At 36.0% G+C, this 27,209-nt stretch overlaps 2 protein-coding genes across 4 annotated transcripts in view; one reads left to right on the top strand and one right to left on the bottom strand.

Annotated features, from left to right (window-relative positions):
- atrip (ATR interacting protein) overlaps nucleotides 1-11,400 on the top strand; it is a 27,921-nt gene extending 16,521 nt beyond the window's left edge. For both annotated transcript variants that reach the window (XM_051694210.1, XM_051694209.1), the window contains exons 6-14: nucleotides 1,671-1,768; nucleotides 2,474-2,557; nucleotides 2,848-2,974; nucleotides 3,476-4,156; nucleotides 6,514-6,656; nucleotides 6,771-6,862; nucleotides 6,960-7,046; nucleotides 7,149-7,407; nucleotides 9,465-11,400. In XM_051694210.1, coding sequence (XP_051550170.1) covers nucleotides 1,671-1,768; nucleotides 2,474-2,557; nucleotides 2,848-2,974; nucleotides 3,476-4,156; nucleotides 6,514-6,656; nucleotides 6,771-6,862; nucleotides 6,960-7,046; nucleotides 7,149-7,407; nucleotides 9,465-9,538 — 1,645 coding nt within the window. In that variant the 3' untranslated portion in view covers nucleotides 9,539-11,400. The remainder of the gene's footprint in view (nucleotides 1-1,670; nucleotides 1,769-2,473; nucleotides 2,558-2,847; nucleotides 2,975-3,475; nucleotides 4,157-6,513; nucleotides 6,657-6,770; nucleotides 6,863-6,959; nucleotides 7,047-7,148; nucleotides 7,408-9,464) is intronic.
- On the bottom strand, nucleotides 10,131-21,231 carry LOC127438559 (protein shisa-5-like). Of its 2 annotated transcripts, none has more exons than XM_051694221.1 (5): nucleotides 21,004-21,231; nucleotides 17,485-17,644; nucleotides 16,783-16,913; nucleotides 13,264-13,473; nucleotides 10,131-12,156 (listed from the first exon to the last, which is right to left on the bottom strand). In XM_051694221.1, exons 1-5 carry the CDS (start codon nucleotides 21,062-21,064, stop codon nucleotides 11,960-11,962), a joined length of 759 nt encoding a protein of 252 aa, XP_051550181.1. In that variant the 5' UTR covers nucleotides 21,065-21,231; the 3' UTR covers nucleotides 10,131-11,959. The 2 variants fall into 2 exon arrangements, with proteins under 2 accessions (XP_051550181.1, XP_051550180.1); XM_051694220.1 differs by having other exon boundaries at nucleotides 10,131-12,159; nucleotides 21,004-21,220.
- Nucleotides 21,232-27,209: the final 5,978 nt, after the last annotated feature.

A 27,209-nucleotide genomic window follows, 5' to 3' on the forward strand; every position in this document is an offset into this window, starting at 1 on the left:
AATTGTAGCAACACCACCTCCTCGAACTTTTCAGACGAGGCTATATTTATAACAATAACCTGAGGGAGTAGATTCATTTAAATAATATATTCATCCGGTTTAAGCCAGGTTTCAGTCAAACAGAGCGCATCCAAACTATGATCTGTAATAATTTAATTTACAATTTGTGTTTTGGTAGAAAGAGATCTAATGTTTAGTAGCCCTACCTTTCTATTTTTTTTTTTTTTTCAAGTTTGACCTTAATCAAATTTTTTCTAAATGATTTAGTGGGGGGGTTGTGTTTGGTAGTTCAGGGAACAGACACAGTCTCTATGTGATATCTAGGTGATACAGGCTCTATGTGGTGTAGTTTATGTGACCCGTGTGACGTCTCAAGGCAGCTAGCAGACGTTCGGATTAACCAGTTTGTCTGCTTCCTGACCTGGGCCCCAATTAATCAAATACTATCACAATTAAGACTATGAGCCAAATTACTAGAGAGGAGAGCGGCACCTTCCCTGGAGGGGAACATCCCTGGACACCACTCAGACATCCAGCCATTCAGTGACACAAATCTATTAAAAACCTCATCACCACGACGAGCAGGGAGGGGGCCAGACATATTACAGTGTCTGACATTGTTTTTTTCAGGTTCACAAACCTCTTTAACATTATCTCTAGTGATCTCTGACTGGCGAAGCCAGACATCATTAGTGCCGACATGAATAACAACTTTTAAAAATCTACGTTTAGCATTAGCTAGCACTTGTAAATTTGATCTGATGTCAGACGCTCAAGCCCCGGAAATGCATTTAACAATGGTGGCTGGAATCTCTATTTCCACGTTCCTTACAATAGAATCACCAGTTATTAAGGCTCTTTCAACATGATTCTCTGTGGGTGCATCACTGATTGGGAAGAATCGATTGGAAACCCTAACAGGAACGGGAGAGTGGTGTCGCTTTGGTAAGTGAGTATGCTGTCGAGACATCACCCAAACGCCCTGCTGCGGGGGCTCTAGAGCCAAGTGTGTGTGTGTTACTCGCTGTACTACCTGCACCTGAAATAGTATCTACTGGCTTCTCTTTCTCACTGACCTCCACTAGTGTTCGGATACGTGTCTCTAACTCATTAACGTTCTCCATCAGCTTGACTAATTCCTTACATTTATCACATGTGAATCCCTCACTGCTGACGGAAGAAGCTATAGTAAACATGTGGCATGCAATGCAGGAAGAAATAATATGAGCGGATGCCATGACTTAACTGCAGTTGTTGTTGTTGTTATGGTTGTTCTTGAGCGGCGAGGGTTTGAGATTGATGTGGTTCCTGATCAGTAGATGTTTGAGATTGATACAATCTGTGTAAAACTGGCTGCGATTTTGTTGCTTTTTGCAACATTTATGCTTTTTTTAATGGGATAGGGAAAGTAGAGAGGTGATAGGAAACGAGAGGGAGAAGAGTCGGAATGGGATCGGGAGGGGACCTCACGAGCCAGGACTCGAACTCAGGTCACCCGCAATGCATCAGCACCACATGTCATGTGCGCAGACTGCTAGGCTACGGCTCTGACAACATTTATGCTTTTAATAAAATATGTTTTCACTGGAAACCATAGAGACATTCGCTCTTTTTAAGCATGTTTCTTGCTGTTCACTCTGAAAATAATGTGTGTTGTCATATTAACACAGCATCCACGCTCCTGCCGGTCGTGCGTTTATGACCAGGGAAACCTTCTCAGCCGAGCTCTCCAAGAGAACATCTCCAATCAAAAGGCAGTTATTAGAGGGTATGGATTATTTTTTCTTCTGTAACTACTTTAAAGGTGCTATATGTAATATTTTTACTGCACTAAATCATAAAATGACCATAATATGTCATTAGAGAATTAGGAAACATGTTAAGTTGAAATACTGGCTTCTCTGATAACAATGCTACAGCCAGTGTATTCTACTTTGAAGTTTCCATTCCGGGCCGGAATTTCTGTGTATGTTTTGGCCTGTGTGATCCCACCACTGCCCACTCACCAACAGTATTTCGACACCTCCGGGTTGCCAGATTTGAACAAGTTTGCAGGCAAACAACACTGCGTGCTGCAGCCATGGAAGCCAACAAACGAACTGGATCAGAGATAACAGATTCCACCCGACCTAAAAAGCCTCGCCATCTGTCTAAAAACCACCATGACCAGAGGCGTAGTAAAACAAGGATAAATATTGGAGATGCCTTTGGAAGATGGAGACAGCTTAAAGCCCAGAAATCCTTTAAAACGGATGCTGAGTTGGCTAATTTGGTGTCAACATTCTGGCAACCCACATGAACTTCGAGTCTGGGGCGGTACAGACAACTCTCCAAAATTTTTAATTTGGACTGCAGTACCCATTTCAAATGCTTGTTGTCAATCTTACATATAGCACCTTTAATTCACATTTACTGTCTGCTGGTGTGTTTTCAGAGTCATTTGACGTTCAATATCAAACTTTCAAACTTGCAGATGAGAAATCAGCACAGTCCAAAAGTTCCTCGGTAGAAGAGCCACATTCAGAAAGAAACCTCAGATCAGACCCCCATCAGGAAGGTAGTTGCTGACGCAGTCCCTTCCGTTTAAAGGAGTAGTTCACCTAAAAATGAAACATTCTGTCATCATTTCTCACCCTCATGTTGTTTCCATCCCATATGACTTTCATTTTTTGCAGAATGTTAGCCTCAGTCAGAATTTACTTACATTGAATGGAAAAAAGATGCAATAAAAGTGAATGGTGACTGAGACTTTATGCATTACATCATCTTCTGTATTACACATATTCCTTTAACTGTAGTCTTAATTTGTTTACAGTTTTTTTATTTGTTTTATTTTTTGTACTGTAGGTTGTCCTTTACTAAACTTCCTGCTGCAGCAACCATTAGATCCGAGTTCTCTGGGTCTCTGTCACCTGCTGTCAATCAGTCCTGACGCTCTGCCAAACATCCTATCACAGCATGGCTACGTCAGCCCGTAAGTTACAGACACTGTTAACATTGTAAACATTGGTATTTTCCACTGGAAGGCTTACATTTCCATTACAACACTGTCAACTATGGAATTTTCCAATGGAATGTTTCCTCTCCGATTTTGAACATTGTCAACATTGGAAATGTTTAACAAATCTCCATTGTTTAAGACGCCCTAAGTAACATAGGAGTAACATAAGTAAGTTCCATGATTTTGGTCCATAAACCACACTATATAGAATAAATCGTTTACATTTATTCCAGAAATTTGTAACTTTTTAAATCCATCAAAATTGTTGCAATTGCCAATGCTCTACCAGTTGAGCTACACACTTCGAAGATGTTTTTTACATCAACGATATTTTTGTATTTTAATAGCATGTTCGAAGAAAATATCTATTGTCCATTGTTTCTGAAATGTCAACTTTTATTGCATCTTTGAACATCCACTTGACAAGGTTAAATAGTTGCGCATTTTCTCGCCAATTCGTTTTCTTCATTCCAGGGGATCGTTGCCAACTTCCAGCTCGTCCTCTACTGAACTCCGAGCATTTCATCGCCCTCAAGCTCAGTTTCACCAACTGCAGGATCTTGCTATGTCTGCACTGACCGCACTAGCTCTCCGACACCCTCCGAATGTATTGCGTAACGGCAACACGCCGACTCTTCGACGAAGCTGCACCTCTGCGGTCCACTTCCTCCCTTTACTTGCCTTCCACATCAGCACATACTGTCAGTTGCTGGAATCTGTTGAGAGTTCTGGAAAGACGTCGCTTCATGGAAGCTCGCTGTCAGGTTCCTCCGACTCCAGCTTAGCCTTGAGTCTTGAAGAATCGCTCAGCAGTCAAGAAGAGTTTGCATTGGCCGCCATGAAAGCTCTTAACCACGTAGTGTGCTACAGCAGTGAAGCTTTGGAGATGGTGTTATGCCACTCGGCTGGAGAGATTTCAGAGCAATCTGATGTGAATCGGCCACAGTGTTCAAAGAATATCCTTGGAACTGCAGAACATCTGAATGGCGAGAGCCCACACAGGTCCCACACCCAGCTGCCTCTACTGAGGAGGCTTCTGCAGTTGGCAGATCCGGCGTTCGTTACCGGTGCTGGCCAGAGGGAGGCGGTAGTGAGCACTAGTCTGAGGACTCTGTGTCTGCTGGCTGAGAACGCACCAGAGAACCAGCTGCTGAGGTAAAGTATATATGTCCTCTGTAATCAGATTAAGATGTTTGAAAAGTTTATACTGCTCATACTATTTCTGCAATATGTATTTAAAGTATATTACTCATAGCATTTCTGCAATATGCAGTGTATTCAAAGTATACTACTCATATTATTTCTGCAGTATGTTTATTAAATTATACTCTTACTGTTTTTGCAGTATGTATTCAAAGTTTACTACTCATACTGTTTCTGCAGTATGTATTCAAAGTATACTACTCGTACTGTTTCTGCAGTATGTATTCAAAGTATACTACTCGTACTGTTTCTGCAGTATGTATTCAAAGTATACTACTCGTACTGTTTCTGCAGTATGTATTCAAAGTATACTACTCATACTGTTTCTGCAGTATGTATTCAAAGTATACTACTAATACTATTTCTGCAGTATGTTTATTAAATTATACTCATACTGTTTCTGCAGTGTGTATTCAAAGTATACTACTAATACTATTTCTGCAGTATGCAGTGTATTCAAAGTATACTACTCATACTATTTCTGCAGTATGTTTATTAAATTATACTCATACTGTTTCTGCAGTATGTATTCAAAGTATACTACTCATACTGTTTCTGCAGTATGTATTCAAAGTATATTACTCATACTATTTCTGCAGTATGTTTATTAAATTATACGAATACTGTTTCTGCAGTATGTATTCAAAGTATACTATGTGTACTATTTCTGCAGTATGTTTATTAAATTATACTCATACTGTTTTTGCAGTATGTATTCAAAGTATACTACTCATACTATTTCTGCAGTATGCATCCAAAGTATACTATGTATACTATTTCTGCAGTATGCATCCAAAGTATACTATGTATACTATTTCTGCAGTATGTTTATTAAATTATACTCATACTGTTTTTGCAGTATGTATTCAAAGTATACTACTCATACTGTTTCTGTAGTATGTATTCAAAGTATATTACTCATACTATTTCTGCAGTATGCATCCAAAGTATACTATTTCTGCAGTATGTATTCAAAGTATACTAATACTGTTTCTGCAGTATGTATTCAAAGTATACTACTAATACTATTTCTGCAGTATGTATTCAAAGTATACTACTCGTACTGTTTCTGCAGTATGTATTCAAAGTATACTACTCATACTGTTTCTGCAGTATGTATTCAAAGTATACTACTCGTACTGTTTCTGCAGTATGTATTCAAAGTATACTACTCATACTGTTTCTGCAGTATGTATTCAAAGTATATTACTCATACTATTTCTGCAGTATGTTTATTAAATTATACGAATACTGTTTCTGCAGTATGTATTCAAAGTATACTATGTGTACTATTTCTGCAGTATGCATCCAAAGTATACTATGTATACTATTTCTGCAGTATGTTTATTAAATTATACTCATACTGTTTTTGCAGTATGTATTCAAAGTATACTACTCATACTGTTTCTGCAGTATGTATTCAAAGTATATTACTCATACTATTTCTGCAGTATGCATCCAAAGTATACTATTTCTGCAGTATGTATTCAAAATATACTAATACTGTTTCTGCAGTATGTATTCAAAGTATACTACTCATACTATTTCTGCAGTATGTATTCAAAGTATACTACTCGTACTGTTTCTGCAGTATGTATTCAAAGTATACTACTCATACTGTTTCTGCAGTATGTATTCAAAGTATACTACTCGTACTGTTTCTGCAGTATGTATTCAAAGTATACTACTCGTACTGTTTCTGCAGTATGTATTCAAAGTATATTACTCATACTATTTCTGCAGTATGTTTATTAAATTATACGAATACTGTTTCTGCAGTATGTATTCAAAGTATACTATGTGTACTATTTCTGCAGTATGTTTATTAAATTATACTCATACTGTTTTTGCAGTAAGAATTCAAAGTATATGACTCATACTGTTTCTGCAGTATGTATTCAAAGTATACTACTCGTACTGTTTCTGCAGTATGTATTCAAAGTATATAAATATATATATATATATATAATGTATATATATATAATATTTTATATACATAAAATGCCATTTGAATATTTCTGAAATACATGACATTACTCTTTGAATTAAACATGCATGTAATGAGGTCATGTGACAACAATATAGCATACTTTTGTTTGACTGTATTGTCACATAATGCATTCTATTTCACATACAATTTTGAAAGAATAATAGGCAGTAAATGGTACTTTAAGTATGCATTAACTTATTCCATTCTGAACATAGCCAGTGTTTTTCCCCATAATATTGACAGCTATTTTATCTTATCATTTTAATCTTCATTAAACTATTTTAAATATTTTATATTTTGTCTTTCATTTGTCATGTAGACTCAAAGATGTCATGTCGAGTCAAGTGTTAACTAAATGCCTGACTCTGGAGACCTCCTGCAGGATTGTCCATCTGTCTGTGAGGTTCCTGTCATTTATCGTCTACAATGATGAGATGGCCACTAAACTCTGCTCACATGAATGTAATTGTCTTATAACATTACACTAGGAACTTGAAGATATAAATTGTCAATTGTAGTCAATACACTTTGCAATGTTACTTGTAGAATTAACACAAACTTAATCTCTCTCCCAAGATCCATGTCCTCTTCTGAGAATATTCCAGTACGTCACCTCCAGACCAGATAAGTTTGTTTCAAAGGACGTGTGGAGTCGTTTGGAACTTGAGGTAATTATCATGTCTCCACTTTGTGGAATTAACTTTTTGCAGTTTAACATACTGTATGATTAAATTGCTCTTAAACATCTGATTCCTCTTTCAACAGCTCATTCGGTTGTTGGCCAAACTGTTGACGCAGAAGTCTGGCACATTGGCTGCTCTGTGTGAATCATCCTGCCAGTGTATTAACGAGGTTAACAGCAACACAAAAGAAAACACAACTACTAAAATGTTTCGCAATGCAAAGAGACTCTACTATGACCTTTTCACATCAATTCTGTTCATCTGTTCTCAGATGGTGCGGACGGTGGTGGTGGGTTTACACAAGCAGTGGCTGAAAACGAAAAGGCAACAAAGTCAAACGGCGAGTAATCGCATCTGGACGAGTCCTGGATTCCAGGTACTGAGAGAGTCATTAATGCTGCTGCACTGGCTGCTGTTAAACGACTCGTCATTTTCTGAACACTGCTTGGACGTGCTGTATATGTACGATCAGGTCATTCCCGCCATCAGAGACACATTCCGACTGGTCCCAGATCTGTCCGAGAGTGAAGGTGGGTTCTGGTATTTAAGTTTTATTATAGATGATGCAAAGTCCTTTTGATTTTACTGAATGGCAGTGGAAAAAAAATATTACATTTAGATGTCTCTGTCTTATTAAAGAAAAATAATATAATTGTTTTAATCTCATGCTGTTCCAAACCTGTATGACTTTCTTTCTACTGTGGACAGGGATTAAAAATTAAATGTTTTTCAATTCGGTTCGTTCTGAGCAGAAACTGTATTTTTTCGTTCCAGCTCCGGCATTCCACGGCTTCCTTTCCAAATGGCAACCGGTTAGAATAACATTCATATCTAACAATAATTCAGTGAAGATTTGGAAACAACTGAGAAATTCACTTTTTACTTCTAATATTTTTCCTTTTTTTTTTCAATGGTTTTATGAAAAAATCTAAAATGATAACATTATAAATTAACCGGTGACCAGCTTTTAAAAATAACGTTTACACTCCGGAACAATTAAAAGAGATTACGAATTGCATTCCTTTTGCGGCTTTCATTTTTGTTCCTTGAACCATTTCTGGTTCCTGTTTTGGTTCCTTTCTGCAAAAAAAAAAAAAAAAAAGCATTTGTTTTTGCAGCTTTCATTTTCATTCCTTGAACCTTTTCTAGTTCTCGTTTTGGTTCCGTTCTGCAAAAAATAATTGCGTTCGTTTTTGTGGTTTTCATTTTCGTTCCCTGAACCGTTTCTAGTCCCTGATTGTGGAACACAAACAGAGAAATTCTCATGACTGTGCTGTTCGCTCTTTTCCTCATTCAGGGACAAAACATTTTTTGTTTTTGCAGCTTTCATTTTTCTTCCTCGAAACTTTTCTAGATCCCTTTTTGGTTCAGTTCTGCAAATAAAAAAACAAACCACTCGTTCATTTTTTGGAGCTTTCATTTTCGTTCCTTGAACCATTTCTAGTTCCTGCTTTGGTTCTGTTCAGGTGAAAAACAAATTTTTTTTAATTTATATTTTTATTTCTGTGGTTTTCATTTTCATTCCATGAACCGTTTCTAGTTTCCGTTTTAGATTTGTTGTACCAAAAAATAAAATAAAAAAATTGCGTTCATTTTTGCGGCTTTCATTTTCGTTCCCTGAACCGTTTCTAGTCCCTGATTGTGGAACACAAACAGAGAAATTCTCATGACTGTGCTGTTCGCTCTTTTCCTCATTCAGGGACAAACTTTTTTTCGTTTTTGCAGCTTTCATTTTTCTTCCTTGAAATTTTTCTAGATCCCTTTTTGGTTCCTTCTGCAAAAAAAAACACTCGTTCATTTTTTGCAGCTTTCATTTTCGTTCCTTGAACCATTTCTAGTTCCTGATTTGGTTCTGTTCAGGTGAAAAACAATTTTTTTAAATTTTACTTTTAATTTTTGTGGTTTTCATTTTCGTTCCCTGAACCGTTTCTAGTCCCTGATTGTGGAACACAAACAGAGAAATTCTCATGACTGTGCTGTTCGCTCTTTTCCATGTAATTACAGTGAATGGGGACTGAAGCTTTTGAGATTCAAAAAAGACCTAAAGCACCATAAAAGTAATGTGAAAGTGGTCAGTACAACATTTGATAGCTTTAGGTTAGGAACAGATTGAAACTTAAGTTGTATTTACTGAAAATCTTGACATCTATTCTAGTTCTCTGCGGCAGGTTTATAAAAGTAGCGTTTTCTGATTCGTGATCAAACTGGTCAGGCCGGTTTTCTGAACCGGATCAACAGATTCATTGAAAATATTAGACTCAAAAGTGATTACTTCACAAGTCATTTAAAACACTTTTATGATAACTTTTAGGTGATTTTCCATCCTTTTTGAAGCTTGAAATGATCATTCGCCATTCATTTCAATTGTACTGGTCGTTTTCGTCCATATTTGGTTAAAGATTTCTCTTTTTGTCTTCCACAGAAAAAGGTAAGTAGCACAGTTTTTGAACAACATAGATGACAGAATTTTACATTTTAGATTAACTGAACCTTTTGACAAGGATATATATATATATATATTGTTTAGAAATGTTGTGGAGCCACTGAAATTCTTTAAAATCAGTTTTGCATTGTTGTTGGTTTGCAGAACTGGCTCTAGAAGAGATTTGCCGATCTGAAACTGAATATGTTGAAGACATGGACACTGAAACAGGGTCATAATGATAAAATGTAGTGAAGTCAGAGGTTTGGCAATGAACTTTGTCTTGTGTTTTTCATGTCCGCAGATTTTGCCATTTTTTCTAAGACTTGAGCACAAATATCCTGAATTAAAGACAATTAAATCTGTGTCACTCTTGGGATTCCAGAAAATAGATTTCCATTGTAAGTGTATTTCTTATTCGTTTTCATAAACTGAGGCAGGAGTCAAAATCATTATCTGTTGTGCTGGAAAAAAGGAGTTTGTGGCAGTTTTAAAATGTAAAAGAAATGGCAACGAATGCAAGAATAAAGCTGCCACAGCAGTTTTTAAATGTTAAAACATAAAGGTTAATGAATTTAACTGAAAGCTAATACTTAGTAACAGGTATTAAGACGCAGTTTAATGTAGTAGTTTGTCCCAATACATACTAAAAAGTATGCACTTTCCCATCAATGGCAAAGTTTGTATTTTAAGTGTGTAACATAAGTATGCAATTGGCATCTATAACCTCACTTCCTGTACACCTCTGTGTTGGTCAAGGTTGTGGACAAATGGAGAATCTCTGACAAAAGTGAGATATGATGTTCGTATGTACAAAATTTGACTTCAGAATAATGGTTCCAACACTTTTATTTAATGTTGCAAACATAGAGATGCATGTAATATAAACTTTTGAACATCAGTTTAACATTTACACAGTTTATAAAAACAATATCTGACAATACACCAAATAAAAACTAAATATGGAAGCCCAAAAGTGTCATAAGCCTTTTGTAACCTTGAGAGACTTTCATTCGTAAAAGCAAGCATGTGTTTATTTTAAATTTCAAATAATCACGAACTCATGAGGAACATTTCTAAAACATGTTGTTGCCTTCCTTTAACATACCTGAAGTACTTTCCCCTTGCTACTAGTTCCAGGTTTCCCAGTAAGTCTTCTACAACTTTCACCAAATCAAACATTTTTCAACTTAAAAAAGTAAGGCTGACAAAGTTAAATACTCTAAACTTGGGCAATTATATGATGCAGAAAATGTTACGTTCACCATGATCACGGCAAAACTGTGCGTCAACGTGACCAAACAAAAATAACATCTGTTTGTTTTTTAAATTCTCACAAACACACAATGGGAAATCTGTACTTGACATTAAAGCTTAATACAGACCTGTAACAATTACCTCCTTTGGGTTTGGAACGAAATGAAAGCGAGTAAATGGTGAACTCTACCATTACCATGTAATTTGCTGCATAAGCTGCATTAAATAAGGCATATTCTGGATCTTTTTACATGAAGACACATTATTACACTTCAGATGTTAAGGAACATTCACAGACGCATAAACCTGAATAAAATGTAAATGGTGAAAATACAGGCAGAAAATACAAACATCTAAACAGCAAGCTGGAATTACGATAATCATTAAGTTCACCAACCACATTCCTCCATAAAGTGTCAAAAACATGTGTGCAAGTTCTCAGGACAAAAATGAAGCTAATGAGCCTCATAATTAAGGCGATTAACGACATTTAAAGATGGAAAAGAGTACTGCACTGAAAAAAAGTCTTAATCTGTATTTTTGTTGTTTTCCAGTAAAAGTATCTAAATATACTTCAAATAAATTAACTTGAGAAGCAAACTTGAGTAATTTATTAAAACTTATTTTCAGACAATATATCTTGAATTATTGAAAAATCAAATACTTTTGTTATTACATTTTTTTTTTTTTAGCATTAATCTAACAAAATTCTGAAAACAAGATACTGTATATTCTCTGAAAACAAGCCTTAAAATCATAAATCATAAAAGTAAATATATTTATATTTTTAAGGATATTTAGATATTGTTTCTCAAGTATATATATATATATATATATATATATATATTTTTAGAAAAAAACATTTCCCTTTTGTTCACTGGAGAAAAACAAACAAAACGAGAACGAACTGAGCTCAAAATATGGCTTGGAGTCACGAGTAATGGCTGGAGTAGATAAAAATAGATTTATGACGTGTAAAAGAAATTACATTGGTGCTTAAATGAAGTCATCATTTACTCTACAAACCCACCAAAGACCGTAAGACTTTCTTTTTTTGTTTTTTGCTTGGAGCAAGAAAAAGAAAAGATGCCAGGCAAAACGTTATCCTCAGTCACCATTCAATTTCACTGATGCTGTCAGCCCCTAACGTTCAGCATAACTCTCCTTTTGTATTCAATGAAAGAAAGAAAGTCATACGAGTTTGGAACAACATTACTATCCCTTTAAAAACACCAATAATAATAATAATAATGAACAACAATTATAATTTTTATTCCCAACACAATTGGATGCTGTCCACGGCAGCTGTAAAATCCACAATAGCGCTTTTTTCTGAAACCTGGTTATGGAATTATGTAGCCATCAACAATCCAATGGTGACTAATGTGACAGACGTTTGTGGTTTAGTAACCGGTCTTTGGTGGTTCCACATAGTTAGGGTTGTAGGCTGGCTGATTCGGGTTGTAGGCTGGCTGATTCGAACTGTAGTCTGTTGGTTGAGGCGGATGAGCGAAACCTGGCTGAACTGGAGGTTGTATGGGGTACCCTGCCTGGCCACCATCATATGCAGCCTGACTGTAGGGAACAGGATATCCTGGGCCTCCTTGAAAAAAGGCCAATGAAATGAGTCAATTAAATTAGTTTATCCAACACTTTTTTTTTTTTTAAATTCAATTTCAATGTTGATTGAATCTTATAGTTGAAGATTTTAGACACTGCAGGAAAAGTTTGACTACGGAGTAAATTTAACCCATACTCCGCAGGGTCTTGACATTTGTCTGTTTTTCTATTTTAGTCATCATTTTTGTCTTTTGCCAAAAACGTCCTTTAAAGTTAGTCTATATTTCATTATGTCATATTCATTCATTTTAGTAAATAGTACTCTGACTAACATGGCATATAATTTTGGTCAACAAAAACAAACTTAGGCCACATCTACGCTAATATGTTTTCATTCGAAAAACAATAAAAACATTGCAAACGTATACATTAGCTGATCAACTTACAGTGTAAGGCTCGTCAATTGCCATTGTCAGTATGCTCGTTCCTGTTGCGTGTCCTCAACCTGGCGACTCTCCAATATTTTGAATTTGGACTGCAGTACCGATTTTAAATGCTTGATGTCAGTGTTACATATTGCTCCTTTAAAGGGAACCTTTATTTTTGTAAAAATGTTGCCATTGTAACCAAGAACATTTAACATGTTTAAAGTAAGAAATAAAATATTGTACAAATCTAGTTAAAAATACTGTTTTCAATGGCAGGTTTTCCACACCATTTTTCACTAAATAAACTCATGGAAGGATATTTAATTATTAACATTTATGTGCATTTTACTACATAAAAAACAGCACACACATAAATAGACAAACTGACCAACTTATGGCATTTTTTACTACTGAAGTTTTTTGCAACATCTGTCTTTACGCACACAAGTATGAGACTTTGCTTAAACCGTTTATGGTGTTTGACCTTGCGCGTTGCTGGTTTATTAAGCTCGGTGTAAGATCATGCATGTAAACGCACTCAATGACACAGTCTTTTGGAAACTTAATGGCCAGTAAAACGTGCAGTAAAATCACAGTGGTGCAATGTTGTTTAATTTTATGTCGCCAGCAAAAACATCGCAAATATATAATAAATATTAAAAAGTCATCTTATGGAAAAATATGTATCAAATTATTCCAGTTATGTCTGCAGTTCTTACCAGCCTCCTGATATGGTGGTGGAGGTCCTGCTACATATGGCTGTCCCTTATATGGTCCAGTTGGCATGGGTTGCCCTCCATAGGCTGGCTGAGCACCGTACCCTAACTGAGGGGGCACAGGTTGATATGGTGGGTACTGAACTCCCTGGATGACAGGCTGCTGAGGGTATTGTGTTGTTACGACTGTAGTTGTTGTTGCTCCCATCACAGCTGTGTGAATCAAAGGTACAACAACATACACATTAATAATAAGGAGCAGTATGGTTTTTCTACTTGCAAACGTTCTCTGATGGATTCACCTCAAATGAATAATCTTAAGTTAAAGCTGATTTAAAATGTATTTTAATCCTGGAAATAAAGTTTTAGCCTCAAAGCCAAATGAAACTGCACTGGAATGACATTTTGGTTTTAAACTGAATGAAAAAGGCCAGCCCAAAATCTTTGGAAGTGATGATTGGTTAAATTGCAGAACGGGCCAGAGAAAGGCCACACCAGTCTTGGCAGCCCCAGCACTGCCAAGATGCCACTGTTGGGCCCTTGAGCAAGGCCCTTGACCCTATCTGCTCCAGGGGCGCCGTATCATGGCTGACCCTGTACTCTGACCCCAGCTTAGCTGGGATATGTGAAAAAAAAAAAAGAATTTCACTGTATATGTGCAAATGTATAATGTGTGATAAATAAATATTAATTATAAATTATAATTAATTATAATGAAATTATAATTAAAATTATAATAATTAATTATACCTCCAACCGCAACCACAGGTGCAGTTCCTTCCTGTCGGAGTTGAGTGTGTACATTTAGATGTGACGTTACATAATGCAGTAAAAAAGCACCCTTTTGACTACCTTACTGTTGTTTCTCAACTATTAAAAGGCTTAAAGTCAACATGCAATCAAAACTGACAATATTTACTTTCTTAGTATATGTTCCTGGTCTTATTTTGCATGATTCATCTGTGAATGTTAGAAAGAAAACAAAACATTTGTCTTGTAATATTGAATCAAGATATGATAACTAGCTCCGCCTCTGAAATGACTTTACTTTTTGGATGACATCATCAAGCCCTCTTCTTAACCCCTCCCCTCCTGGCTTTATTCTGGTGAATAACGCCCATTTTTTACCATCCAATCAATTTGACGGATAAACTCAAGTCTAATGAATATCCCGTTTCACGGAGAAACAGGTTGTAAACATTCATGTTGACTTGAAATATTGTGAATAAAACTAAATTCAAGGAATCCTTTTGATAAAGTACTCTACAATGATATAGCTTCAGAAGATTTGGAATATATAGTGTCGAATGGACTACTTTTATGATCCTTTTTTTGTACATGGTTGTCATCCACTTTCATTGTACGGAAAAGGAGCCGCCCAGGCATTCTGCTAAATAAGTAATTTTGTGTTTAACAGAAAAGAAAAGAAAAATCAAAAGGTTTGGATCAAATGAGCAGCATAAGAGTGAGTAGATAATAGCAGAATTTTTATTGAACTGTCTACGTAAGACGTTCCCAAAGAAGGGAAGCCAAAAAATAAAAACTTTGTAGGGTGAAACATCAGCTGTCCTGTGAGTGTCTTGTGACAGACAGTCACTCACAAAGGCTATGCAATTTCCATGCTTTACCACTTCCTTGAACGCACCCTCCCCCTGCTCACAGTCGCTGTGGACACACTGAGAGTGAGTCACACTGGGTGGGGAATTCCACAATGCTCCAACATTCATTTTTTCCAAATGAGCATTCCAGTGTTTATATCATTGGTTACAAGGTCAGAGAAAGTCTAAACTCAAAACAAATGTTCTAAAAGCATTTCTCTCTTTTTTTTTTTTTTTTTTTTTTTTTTTTTACATGCAGTTGAATCTCACAGAAACGGGTGATGTGCTTAACTGACTTGTGTTGTTCCAAACTCAATTGGCTTTCTTTCTTCAGTGGAACACAAAAGGAGATGTTAAGCAGTATGTTGCACAGTAAAGGCCCAGATATACTGCATACGAAATCGAAAAATGAACGGGTGTGACGTCATTTAGAACAAAATCTGGACAAAAAGGTGCAAATGTACCTACATCTGTACGATCATTCACATAGAGAAAATTTCTTGTTTAATTAGTCCATAAAAGGAATCAAATCTACTCAAATACTCTGAAGTGCCCATTTATTCATGTGCCATCAGCAGCGAAAACCGTTCACACATCTGCCCAAAGTAAGATATGCCTCTATCACCATTCTTTTGTCTTTATTCTGAACATAAACACTTTTATACGCCCAACATTGCAGTAGTAGTAGTAGTACTAAATGACTAAAAGTAGTGTCATCATAAATTACAATAACAGTGTGATCGGCGCATATTATGGACGAGTATAGCATTAGCTCATTAGCATCATGAATTCACAATGTAATCAAGACAGATTAAACATGATCTACAGCATATATATTACTTTAAATCATCACTGAGTATTGAGTTAACAGTATACCGTTGCTCGGATGTTTAGAACTTCTTTGAACCCCTGAACGAAGAAGATCTTCTCCTGAAGTATATCGGGGCCTTAAGCAGTATGCACGCAATGTGCATTAAATTAGCTTCACGTGCACTTGTTTTCCGCGTGCCGGTGTTTCTCGTGCACAAAGTATATTTTGGCCTTAAATGATGACACAATTTTCATTTTTGGATGAACTATCCCTTAAATGGTCCTAAAAATAGGCCTAATTTTCTATAAGCACTGTATAATTTCTTACTGCATTATTTAGATTTTGGGGTGAAATATAACTAAAGTAAAAAGTTAAGTCTAAGCCAACATTTAAATGACTATATCTCGGGAATGGTTTGAAAAAGCAGAAGTAGAAACATCATTAAAAAACTCAAAATGTGTTACTCAAAATGATGGATTTGGGCACGGATTAACAAAAATCTAAAGAAAATAGTTAAAGTTCATAAGAAGGTATATAAGCTGTAAACATTGATTTAAGATTTTTTTTTTTTTTCGGGAATACAAAATATTCTCAACTTTTTCTTAAGTAATAAAATTATAAGAAGATAGTGGTTAAGAATTATTTGATGATTGTAAAGACGCTGGCTACCACCCCTGGAGTTCGCTAGTTCGAATCCAGGGCATGCTGAGTGACTCCAGCCAGGTCTCCTAAGCAACCAAATTGGCCCGGTTGGTAGAGTCACATGGGGTATCCTCCTCGTGATCGCTATAATGTGGTTTGCTCTCGGTGGGGCGCGTGGTGAGTTGTGCGTGGATGCCGCGGTGGGTGGCGTGAAACCTCCACACGCGCTATATCTCCGCAGTAATGCGCTCAACAAGCCACGTGATAAGATGCGCGGGTTGACGGTCTCAGACGCGGAGGCAACTGAGTTTCGTCACAGTTGACAGTTTACGTAAGTATCACCTACACAACATTCATCACAATAGCCACCATTATCACTAAAATATGAGGCAACGAAAAAGTCCCAATTCGAAAACGCACACAAGAACAGATACAAATAAAACGTTTACATTTCCAAGTGTGGACACTTACGTCTGGGATTTCTGCACATTTTGTAGATACAGCAGCAGGGACAGACACAGCAGACGATGAAGACAATAACGAAGATCGCAATCCCCGTTATCGTCACACCTATAGCGATAGGCTTTAAATTGTTGTTGTTGCTGAACAGATAATGAAAAATGAACAAACAAACATTAGAAACACATTTTAACAGTTCAAATATGATCTTTTAGTTTGGAGAGATTGGACATTAAAAGTTCAGTTCTAAACTTTGATTCAATTTTGTGTGAAAATGTCTCAACTTTTGGCAGTCCGATTAAATCACTGCTGCAATTTCTTCAGGTTGGTTTGTCACAATGAAAATGGATACAATTTACATAATGTGCATGGTATACATACCATATAGTGCAAAAATAGTAAGAGTAGTATGTTAGTATGCTGTTTTAAACAACGCCTTTTAGGGGAATACTATATTACACAATAACAACCGAGTCCGCACTGAAGCAGTTTGTGTCTACAGCGAAGAGGGAAATTATGGCATTTCCTGTTTAGGGTCTCAAATCCTGTACTAAAGAGCTCTCAAGTAATGAATGCATGCGCTTATTGAGAGTGTTCTCAAAAGAAAATGTCGTTCAGTTGTAAATAAATGGCAAAAACTCTATAGCAAAATTGCCAAAATAAACTTTACGCAAAATTAACTAATGGATTAGTGTGAAACATAAAATTGCTTACAAAAAACAGTCTTCTTGAGCATCTTCGGTTAATATCATTGACGGATTGGAACAGCAGTATCTGTTATCACAGGTCCCACAGCAAAACTGCAAAAAATTGCAATTGATGGAGTTCTTGAACGCACCACCACTGGATATGTAGCTCTTGCAGTCATTATCAGCTAAAGAAAAGCAAAAGAACAGCAGAAATAAAACGTTTTATTAAAAGGCCAAATTATGACATGATAAATGCATTACTCTGTGTTGCAACAACACTTGTGAGCAGATTTTAAGACCCATAGTTTGAGGTTCAGGGTTCCCGGGTTTTCCCGGCACAATTTTCCAGGACATTTTATGTGCCCAACAGGTGTAATATTTATACAGAAATACACGAGAAGTTATGATGTATATTGTCGTTATTTTTTTTCAGAATCTTGTATTCAAAAGTTTAATTACATTTTAATATCAAAATGGTGTCTAGACAAATTCATTAAAACTTGAATCAAATGAAAATAGAATCAAATGAAGTGCTTTTATATAAAATTCTCACAGCACAATCCAAAACAACACTGGAGATATTTTTGTCAAATGAAATACTGCACTACAGAACATCATAAATGTGAGAAATTGCTTTAATACAATATTATGATCACTGTTTAATTACAGTAAACATTACATTACTAAGCAGTAGTAATATCTTTTTTCCCATTTCATGCATCCATTTCAGCATTTCTGTGTGCTTTTGATGGTAATTTCCCAACTCCTGATAAGCAGTTCGCTACATAGTGTAGTTATTAAACCCCCAAAAGCTGTGATTTGATAAATAAATATATAGTCTGTATGTGCTGCACACTTCAGAGTGATCTGCTTCACACATTCATTTTGAAGTGCCCAGTACATGCAGATTATTTAGTTTTTCAATTAAATCACAAACTTTTGTGGTGATTCCGTCCGTGCTTACCTACTCGTGGTAACCGTGGTATAAGCGGACTCCGGTCTTTGAATTATTGAATATTAGTTCATATCCCGTTAACTGGAGGTGCAACTAAATTAAGCTCTAAGTTACAAACTAACAAGTCCCTAACTAAGCCCTTAATTTAAACTTTACGTCCCAACTTAAGTGAGACATTACGCACAGCTGGTGTAACCCTACCCATGTGAGCAGGGAATGTACCTGACATAGCATCATTCATGACAGTCAGCTGTTGATGTTGTTTCACAATGCGCAGCCGTCAACAGGGACAAAATTATACAAATGTGTATTTGGCACATATCCCGAGTCCCAATCGCTACCATGTTTTTGTACATGTAACAAAAACCTTTTTAGCGACAGTCAAACAGTTTTATTATTCTAAAATATTTTCTAGAACAAATAATTATTATTCTGGATGTTCTGGACAAAAAATGATCTGCGTGCACAAGATGATATTTTGAGCATGCAAAAAGGTATTTTGCATGCAGAGTGGGTAGGAGAAAGCAAAATTAACGAATTCTGAGCAAATTCACATTCAAATAAACGTTATTCAAGCTCAAAATGAATTTATCTTTGCAAGATACATTGCTTCACAAAACTGAGTTCAAGCGCGTGCAAAATTACTTTTTGTGCACTCAAAATATCATCTTGCACGTGCAGAAATTGTTTTTACACTCAAAATATCTTGCGCATGCAAAATAACTTTTTGTGTGCTCAATTTCATCTTGCGTGTTCAAAATAACTTTTTGTGCACTCATAATTTCATCTTGCACACGCAGAAAATTGTGCGCTCAAAATAAATATTTTGCACATGCAGAATTGTGGCACATATATAATTCCATACTTTTAGCAGTGGCATGTAGCCTAGGGCTGTTCAATTCCAGAAATTTGGGAATCGACTCAGATTCTGATTTGGAATCGTTAGAATCGATTCCAAGAGTCGATTCCAGACCCATTTAATTGATTCTGTTTCGATTCCGAAAAAAACGGGAGGCAAAGTTAAATCTCATAATAAACAGCTCACTACAAAGCATTCTTTGCACTGTTTATAATAGCATGAATGACATTTACTATTAATAGGTCCATTCTAAAGTTAAATCAGGGCATGTATGCACATACCAAAGTGCGATGCTTCAATCCCATGAGATAAATTTGAGGGAAGTTTGAGTAGATGTGCCTGTATTTCCAAGAACTACCGAAAATAATCTTAAAAGCACCATTGAAATTCTCGTTACCACTCATGAGTTCTTGTTTAGAAAGAGGCTTAAATTATAATGTACAGTAATTGTCCACTACCATTAATACACTGAATAAAATGTCCAAACAATACATTTCAGTTTTATTTAAAAAATCCATTATTGTACTGGTTTATACAATATATATATATATATATATATATATATAAAAAATTTTTTTTAAATGTATTTAACATTTTAGTTTTTGAATGATTAATTATTTTTTATATAATTTTAATGTAAAATTGTGTAAAATGTAGGCTAAAAAAAAATTATATATGCAAAAGGTTTTAAACACTGTAAAATGATTCTCGCTTTAATAAGTGCAGCACAGTGATCATGTAAAATTTAACATACCGATTTATTGATGTGAACTGGGACACTAACTCAACTCCATCTTACTGCACACTTGTGTTGTAACATCAGGGAAGTTATTACTGTATGCCAATTTACCGTCACAAATTTGGCATGTTAATTGATTATTAGTTTAATCCAAAGTAAAATACCAGCAGACTATCAAGGTGTGGAAAGCAGATGTGCTGAAGGGCTTGTGTTATTGCATCATACAGATGAACAAACGGAGCGGATTTGACTCGGAGTCAGATTGATGATCGTTAAGATTTGGTCATTTTTGTAAATTATATTAGTGCTGTTAGGCTCTTTTAAAATGTGTAGTAGTTCAGTGGTCGAGGAAATAAACAGTTCGAAAATATCGACCGATTTCCCCAGAAGGAATCGATTCCAGCTGTGGAGTCGCTTCCAACGTTTCGAATCGATTCTCGATTCCCAATGACTCAGAATCGCGGAATCGATTCCCAGCTTTAATGTAGCGAACTCAAAGCTATTGCGCATGCACCAAAAGACAGAAACCTCATTGTCATGGATTTCATGGGGTCTTTAAATGATTTAAAATCCCTGGAAACTTATTTAGCATTTTTGACTTTATAAAGATTAATATGCAAAATACACTAACAGAATCTGCATGATCTCATTTAACAAAGACTAAGTTATCTTGGCAATTAGTATCTAAGACAAACCAAAAAGTAAACTAAAATATAATGTGTGAAAACATAATGTATGTAATAAGGAAAAATCACACATGATCAGAAAATACTGTAGCCTGTATACTTAGGCTATATCGTCAAATAGGAGAAACATAAATTTAAAAAACGCCCATTGTGACATTGGTGGTTTTGTTATTTGTTTTCCAGATCCAGTTAGCATTTGGTAGCCATGTGTTTACGCGAACAAACCGTCGAAAAACACATTTAAATGCTAAGAAACCATCTCTACATTCAGACTACAGATTCTTTAGACAGGCGATCGCACTTACCGACTGTCGCCGTAAATAAAAGGGCAAACAGGAGCAGAAGAAATGTTACTGTGGAAGCCATTGCGGAACTGTTCACCTTCAATAGCGCATTTAATGGGCAGAGTGAAATTTGAGGAGACGCCTACAGCACTGGCGTGTCTGCTGAAATCCTACTGTGGGTTTCAAGAACAAAGTCCACTCCCGGTTACAGGTTTAATCCTCAGGATCTGAGCATGACACTAGGCCTGTGAAGTTTCCATGCATAAACAACAACAGAGGTGTTTTGACGACGTGGATCGGAGCTTTATTCATCCAGTGTTCCTCCCATTCTGGAATCTTTTCGGATAAAACGAAAAACGAGGGATCCTTCAATAAATGTGTTGATTTTCCATTTAAAAATGTTGACTTTAAAATTCTAAGTAATGTTTAACCAAATAAAATAAAATAACTAAATATTTTAAGTTTTAATAATTTAATTTCGTTAAAAATAACACAGAATTTAATTCAGTTGAAATGCGTAAATCTTAATAATTGGCTAAAATATATATTTTTTTGTTTCTGAGCAGTGTTGGGTTAAGTTACTCTAAAAAAAAAAAAGTAATTAATTACTAACTGCTAATTACATCTTCTACTGTGTAATTAGATTGCTGTACTAATTACTCTGTCTGAAAAGTAATTGCATTACTTATTACCAGGGTTGTGAGGGTTACTTTTGAAATGTATCCCACTACAGATTACAGAATACATGCTGTAAAATGTAATTTGTAACGTATTCCGTTACATTACTCGTATTCTAAATACTTTGGATTACTTCTTCAGCACTTTGACTATAAAAACTCTGTCAGTACAGTAAGACAGAATACACATGTTAAAAATAAATTCTCTGAAAAACCGAAATATCTTATGCAGTGTTGTTTCTAAAACCAGATCAATCAAACTGATCTTGGTTTAAGGATTTTTAGATACTTTTACAGGAAAACAATACAAAAATTATTATCCAGAATACGATTTATGCCCTAATATCAAAGATCTTACTAGAAAAAAAGAAATTATGATCCAACGTGAATTTTCTTGATTAAAAAAATATGATCGTGCCTTGTAACATGTGCATGTAAAATGGCTAGAAATAGCATTTTAGCTTAGCGTAAAGCTGACAATTTATACAAGGTTTATTTCTATTTCTTCTGCTCCAAACTTACTTCAAACGTACTTCTCTGTCTGCTCGTATGAATGTAACACATCATAAGAAAGTGTTTCACCGCTGTTCAAATGCACTTTGGATCACATCATTTATATGTATAAATGTTTTCCATCTGAAAGGACTAAATATTCAATGAAGCAAATGACAATAAAATACATAGTAATCTCTTCAGTAATCAAAATACTTTTTGAATGTAACTGTATTCTAATTACCATTGATTTAAATTGTAACTGTAGTGGAATACATAGAGTAACAGGGTTGATGCATAGACTGTATATAAAGATGGACAACATGACAGCTCCTCAAAAGTGAAGCCAAAACACCTTGCCCCTGGTGGCTGGCTGCAGTATAGGTCATAAACCCCGCCCCCTCCATGTTAGTGGATGTGACATGAGACAAACTAAAAAGTACATTGTGTACACCTCAAATATGTTTTTCCCAAAGATGGTTTCTGTCATTTTAGGTAGTTCGTGTCACTGATGTATGTTCAAGTGCTAATTTTTCTAACAAGTTTGATTTTAATTAGTTATTTGATGCTGTAAAAAGGGTGTGTGGCATCATGATTGACAGCTGTGATTGACAGCTTCTCTGAGCTAAGTATTTACGGAGGCACCTGCGTATGGAGTTATATATGTGGCAAAATTCTATTTTGAGCACACAAAAATGTTCTGTGCACGCAGGATTATGTTTTGAGTGTGCAAAAATGTTTTGAGTGTGCAAGATGATGTTTTGAGCGCACAAAAATGTTCTGTGATGCAAAATAATGTTTTGAGTGCACAAAAATGTTCTGTGCACGCAAGATGATGTTTTGAGCGCACAAAAATGTTCTGTGCACGCAAGATGATGTTTTGAGTGTGCAAGATGATGTTTTGAGCATACAAAAATGTTCTGTGATGCAAGATGATGTTTTGAGTGCACAAAAATGTTCTGTGCACGCAAGATGATGTTTTGAGCGCACAAAAATGTTCTGTGATGCAAGATGATGTTTTGAGTGCACAAAAATGTTCTGTGCACGCAAGATGATGTTTTGAGCGCACAAAAATGTTCTGTGCACGCAAGATGATGTTTTGAGCGCACAAAAATGTTCTGTGATGCAAGATGATGTTTTGAGTGCACAAAAATGTTCTGTGCACGCAAGATGATGTTTTGAGCGCACAAAAATGTTCTGTGCACGCAAGATGATGTTTTGAGCGCACAAAAATGTTCTGTGCACGCAAGATGACGTTTTGAGTGTGCAAGATGAGGTTTTGAGCGCACAAAAATGTTCTGTGCACGCAAGATGATGTTTTGAGTGCACAAAAATGTTCTGTGATGCAAGATGATGTTTTGAGCGCACAAAAATGTTCTGTGCACGCAAGATGATGTTTTGAGTGTGCAAGATGAAGTTTTGAGCGCACAAAAATGTTCTGTGATGCAAGATGATGTTTTGAGCGCACAAAAATGTTCTGTGCACGCAAGGTGATGTTTTGAGTGTGCAAGATGATGTTTTGAGTGCACAAAAATGTTCTGTGATGCAAGATGATGTTTTGAGCGCACAAAAATGTTCTGTGATGCAAGATGATGTTTTGAGCGCACAAAAATGTTCTGTGATGCAAGATGATGTTTTGAGCGCACAAAAATGTTCTGTGATGCAAGATGATGTTTTGAGCGCACAAAAATGTTCTGTGCACGCAAGATGATGTTTTGAGTGTGCAAGATGATGTTTTGAGTGCACAAAAATGTTCTGTGCACGCAAGATGATGTTTTGAGTGCACAAAAATGTTCTGTGCACGCAAGATGATGTTTTGAGTGCACAAAAATGTTCTGTGCACGCAAGATGATGTTTTGAGTGCACAAAAATGTTCTGTGCACGCAAGATGATGTTTTGAGCGCACAAAAGTGTTCATTTAACATGAAAACAAACTATCCACTTCTCTTCCTCTAATTTTTATTAGCAGTATGAGCTGTTGTCTAGCCAGCCAATTAAAATTTACCACCTCATCACTGATTGGCTGAAATTCTGGCACATTATAAACGGTGTTGGGTGTAATGCATTACAAGTAATTAATTACTGTAAATTACTTTTTCATTGAAAAAAGTAAAGTAAGGGATTACTCTTAATTTTTCAGTAATTTAATTACAGTTACTTGTGATGTAATTGTGTTAAATACTGTATAGAATCAGAATCAGAATGAGCTTTATTGCCAATTATGCTTACACATACAAGGAATTTGTCTTGTTGACAGGAGCTTCCAGTGTACAAACAATACAAAACAGCAGCAAGACATAGATAATATTAAAAAATTATACACACACACACATACATACATATACACATACATACTCTAGAACAGTTCTATATAAAACAATAGTGAATTTAAAATCGAAATTTAACATCTAATGTTAAAATATTTTTTCTAATTTAACGCTGCCCCCTTCATGGCCAGTTCGTGAATAATTTATTTGATTTTATGATTTATTTGAAAGAATTAAAAGAACAGTTTCATGTCTATCCTTGTATTTTTCATCTGGTCGAGGTTGATCAGGGTTTTAGAAAGTAATTAGTAATAAGTAATGCAATTACTTTTCAGACAGAGTAATTACAGCAATCTAATTACATGGTAGAAGATATAATTAGTAGTTAGTTTTAGAGTAACTTACCCAAGACTGATTATAATGCTGTGACCTTGCTGAGCAAACAAGCAGTCAAAGCTATGAGCGCACGCAGAGTGGGTAGAAGGAGAGAGTGAGTGAGATCTTGCACATGCAAACAATTGTGGAGTTATGTAAATTTCCGAATTCTGTGCAAATTCACATTCAAATAAACTGTATTCAAACGCAAAATTGATTTCATCTTTGCAAGAAGATACATTGCTTTACAAAACACGCATGCAAAATACCTGTTTGTGTGCTCAAAATAAAATCTTGTACGCTCAAAGTCGAATTTCGCACGCACAGAACATTTTTGTGCTCTCAAAATATCATATTGCACACTCAAAGTCAAATTTTGTGCACACAGAATTGTGGTACACATATAACTGCATACCTGCGGACTTCTTTTCGGGAACGTCGGTAGGAGATGAAGCATTAACTTTAACTTTTAACTTACCAAAACTGTGATTGTCTGTTTCAAACCGACAAAATGAGTTGTTCTGCAGTAAACTGTACTAACCGACCTAAGGGATCTGAGGGATTTGTGCTTTGTAAGCTAATCAGTAAATTAATGTTATTAGCTAGCTAGCTAGCTAAGACAACAAGCAGTCTAATGTTAGCTATGTGGGAAAAAGCAGGTGATCAGTAGCTAGCAGTTTCTAATAATTTTTTAGTTGAGAAAATCTGAATTATACTCTGTTTAAAGATACTGCGGCTCCACCCCACGATCACTACTGCGCAGACTCTGGCTCCAAATGGGTCATCAGCGCAAGATGGCAGCGCCCGTTTCCGGGATATTTTGGCTTCAGTTTTGTACAGCGGGAGGAAGTGGAGACGCGTCATCCATCTTTATAAACAGTCTATGGGTTGATGTAAAGCATAATATGACTTTTTAATCATACTTTGGTTTCACTCAAATCTAAAAAAGTCTATGTAGAGAGAGAGAGAGACAAAGATAGCTTTAAATGTCCATATTTTGCATATAAAAATATATGGACATTATATGAAAAATATGGCATATAGCCTATTTGCTAATGCAACAGCTGGGGACAGGTCAAAAAGACTCTCCAAAAAGAAAGAAAAAGAAATGAAACATTTATAGTTGCTTGATTTAGTTGATAGCACGATGCCTGAGACAAGATAAATCCTGTTTGGACTGGACATCATCACAGTTTCTCTATAACTCACAAGACCCATGTTCACACGATGTTTTTTTTTTTTTTTTAATTTTATTAATGAGACAATTAAGGCAATTACAAACAAAAATTAACTTAAAATTCCATTTGCTTGCTCGTTTTTCTTGAGCAGCATTACACCCAACACTGCTTACAGGTAAGTCGGAAAAAGACGATTAGAGGTCTAGTATGTTTTTGTTTAACGAACATGAGTTGACCGTTGGTAACCGTTACTGTTCTTCAGATCAAAGCAAATTTAACTGGAAAGTTAACTTTAAAACTAGTTTTCATCACAGAAACTTTTTAGTTTAGTTTTCGTGATGAACCATACACTAGAATAAATTCTGTTAAATTTACTGTAAAATAACGGTAGCTGTTGCCAGAAATGTACCATAAAATATACGGTGACAATGTTTCAGGCTTTACGGGATGTAATTTTGATGCCTATATATTTTACAAATCACTAGTAAATGATATAAACTTGATATAGTAACCTTCTGGAACTATAAAACTCTGCTTTTCACTTTAATATGTATTGTAAACAGAGTTGCCAAGTCCGCTTATAATACGCGACTTTGGGCTTCTTATTTTAAGTCGCTTAAAAAAATGGCGGGTTGCGGTTTTTTGGGCTTGTTTTAAAAAATATGGTTGCTTGTTAATAAAATCTGACATGAGACTTCATTTTTCTACATTTATGGTCGCTGTTTTTTCCAATGCATTGATTGACACTGTCTGCTCACAGCTTCACAATAATAACTGTGCTGTAGTGTAATTCGCCCTCCCATCCCCATGTGGACCTATCCCGCCCCCTCCTCCCCCCTCATTGGAGAAAAATCACATTGTATCCAAGCGATGATGGTTAGTAGACTGTGACGAGGAGGAGGGCGGGGCCGGGCTGTGACTATGCACGCACAGCCCCCAGTTGGGCTAATCAGCCGAGGAGAGGGATAAATGCGGCGGAACGCGGCAGTTCGGGAGAGAGAGAGGCACATGCAGCTGCCATGTGTGTGTTTTATGTCTTTTTGTTTAAGTTTTCATTAAACTATTATTTTGACTGTAAAAAAAAAGAACTAAAAAAAACTTGCTCGCCATTTTCCCAGACACTGCGTCACCTGGTCCTCGATCACTCCTCCACCCTCTGGCGGAGGACAGCCGCTCCTCCCCGGGCATTCAAAATGCTGGACTGCCTACAGTCATTTTTTCGTTCACTTATCTCAAGA

The sequence above is a fragment of the Myxocyprinus asiaticus genome, chromosome 49, assembly GCF_019703515.2.
Source record: "Myxocyprinus asiaticus isolate MX2 ecotype Aquarium Trade chromosome 49, UBuf_Myxa_2, whole genome shotgun sequence".
Taxonomy (NCBI): domain Eukaryota; kingdom Metazoa; phylum Chordata; class Actinopteri; order Cypriniformes; family Catostomidae; genus Myxocyprinus; species Myxocyprinus asiaticus.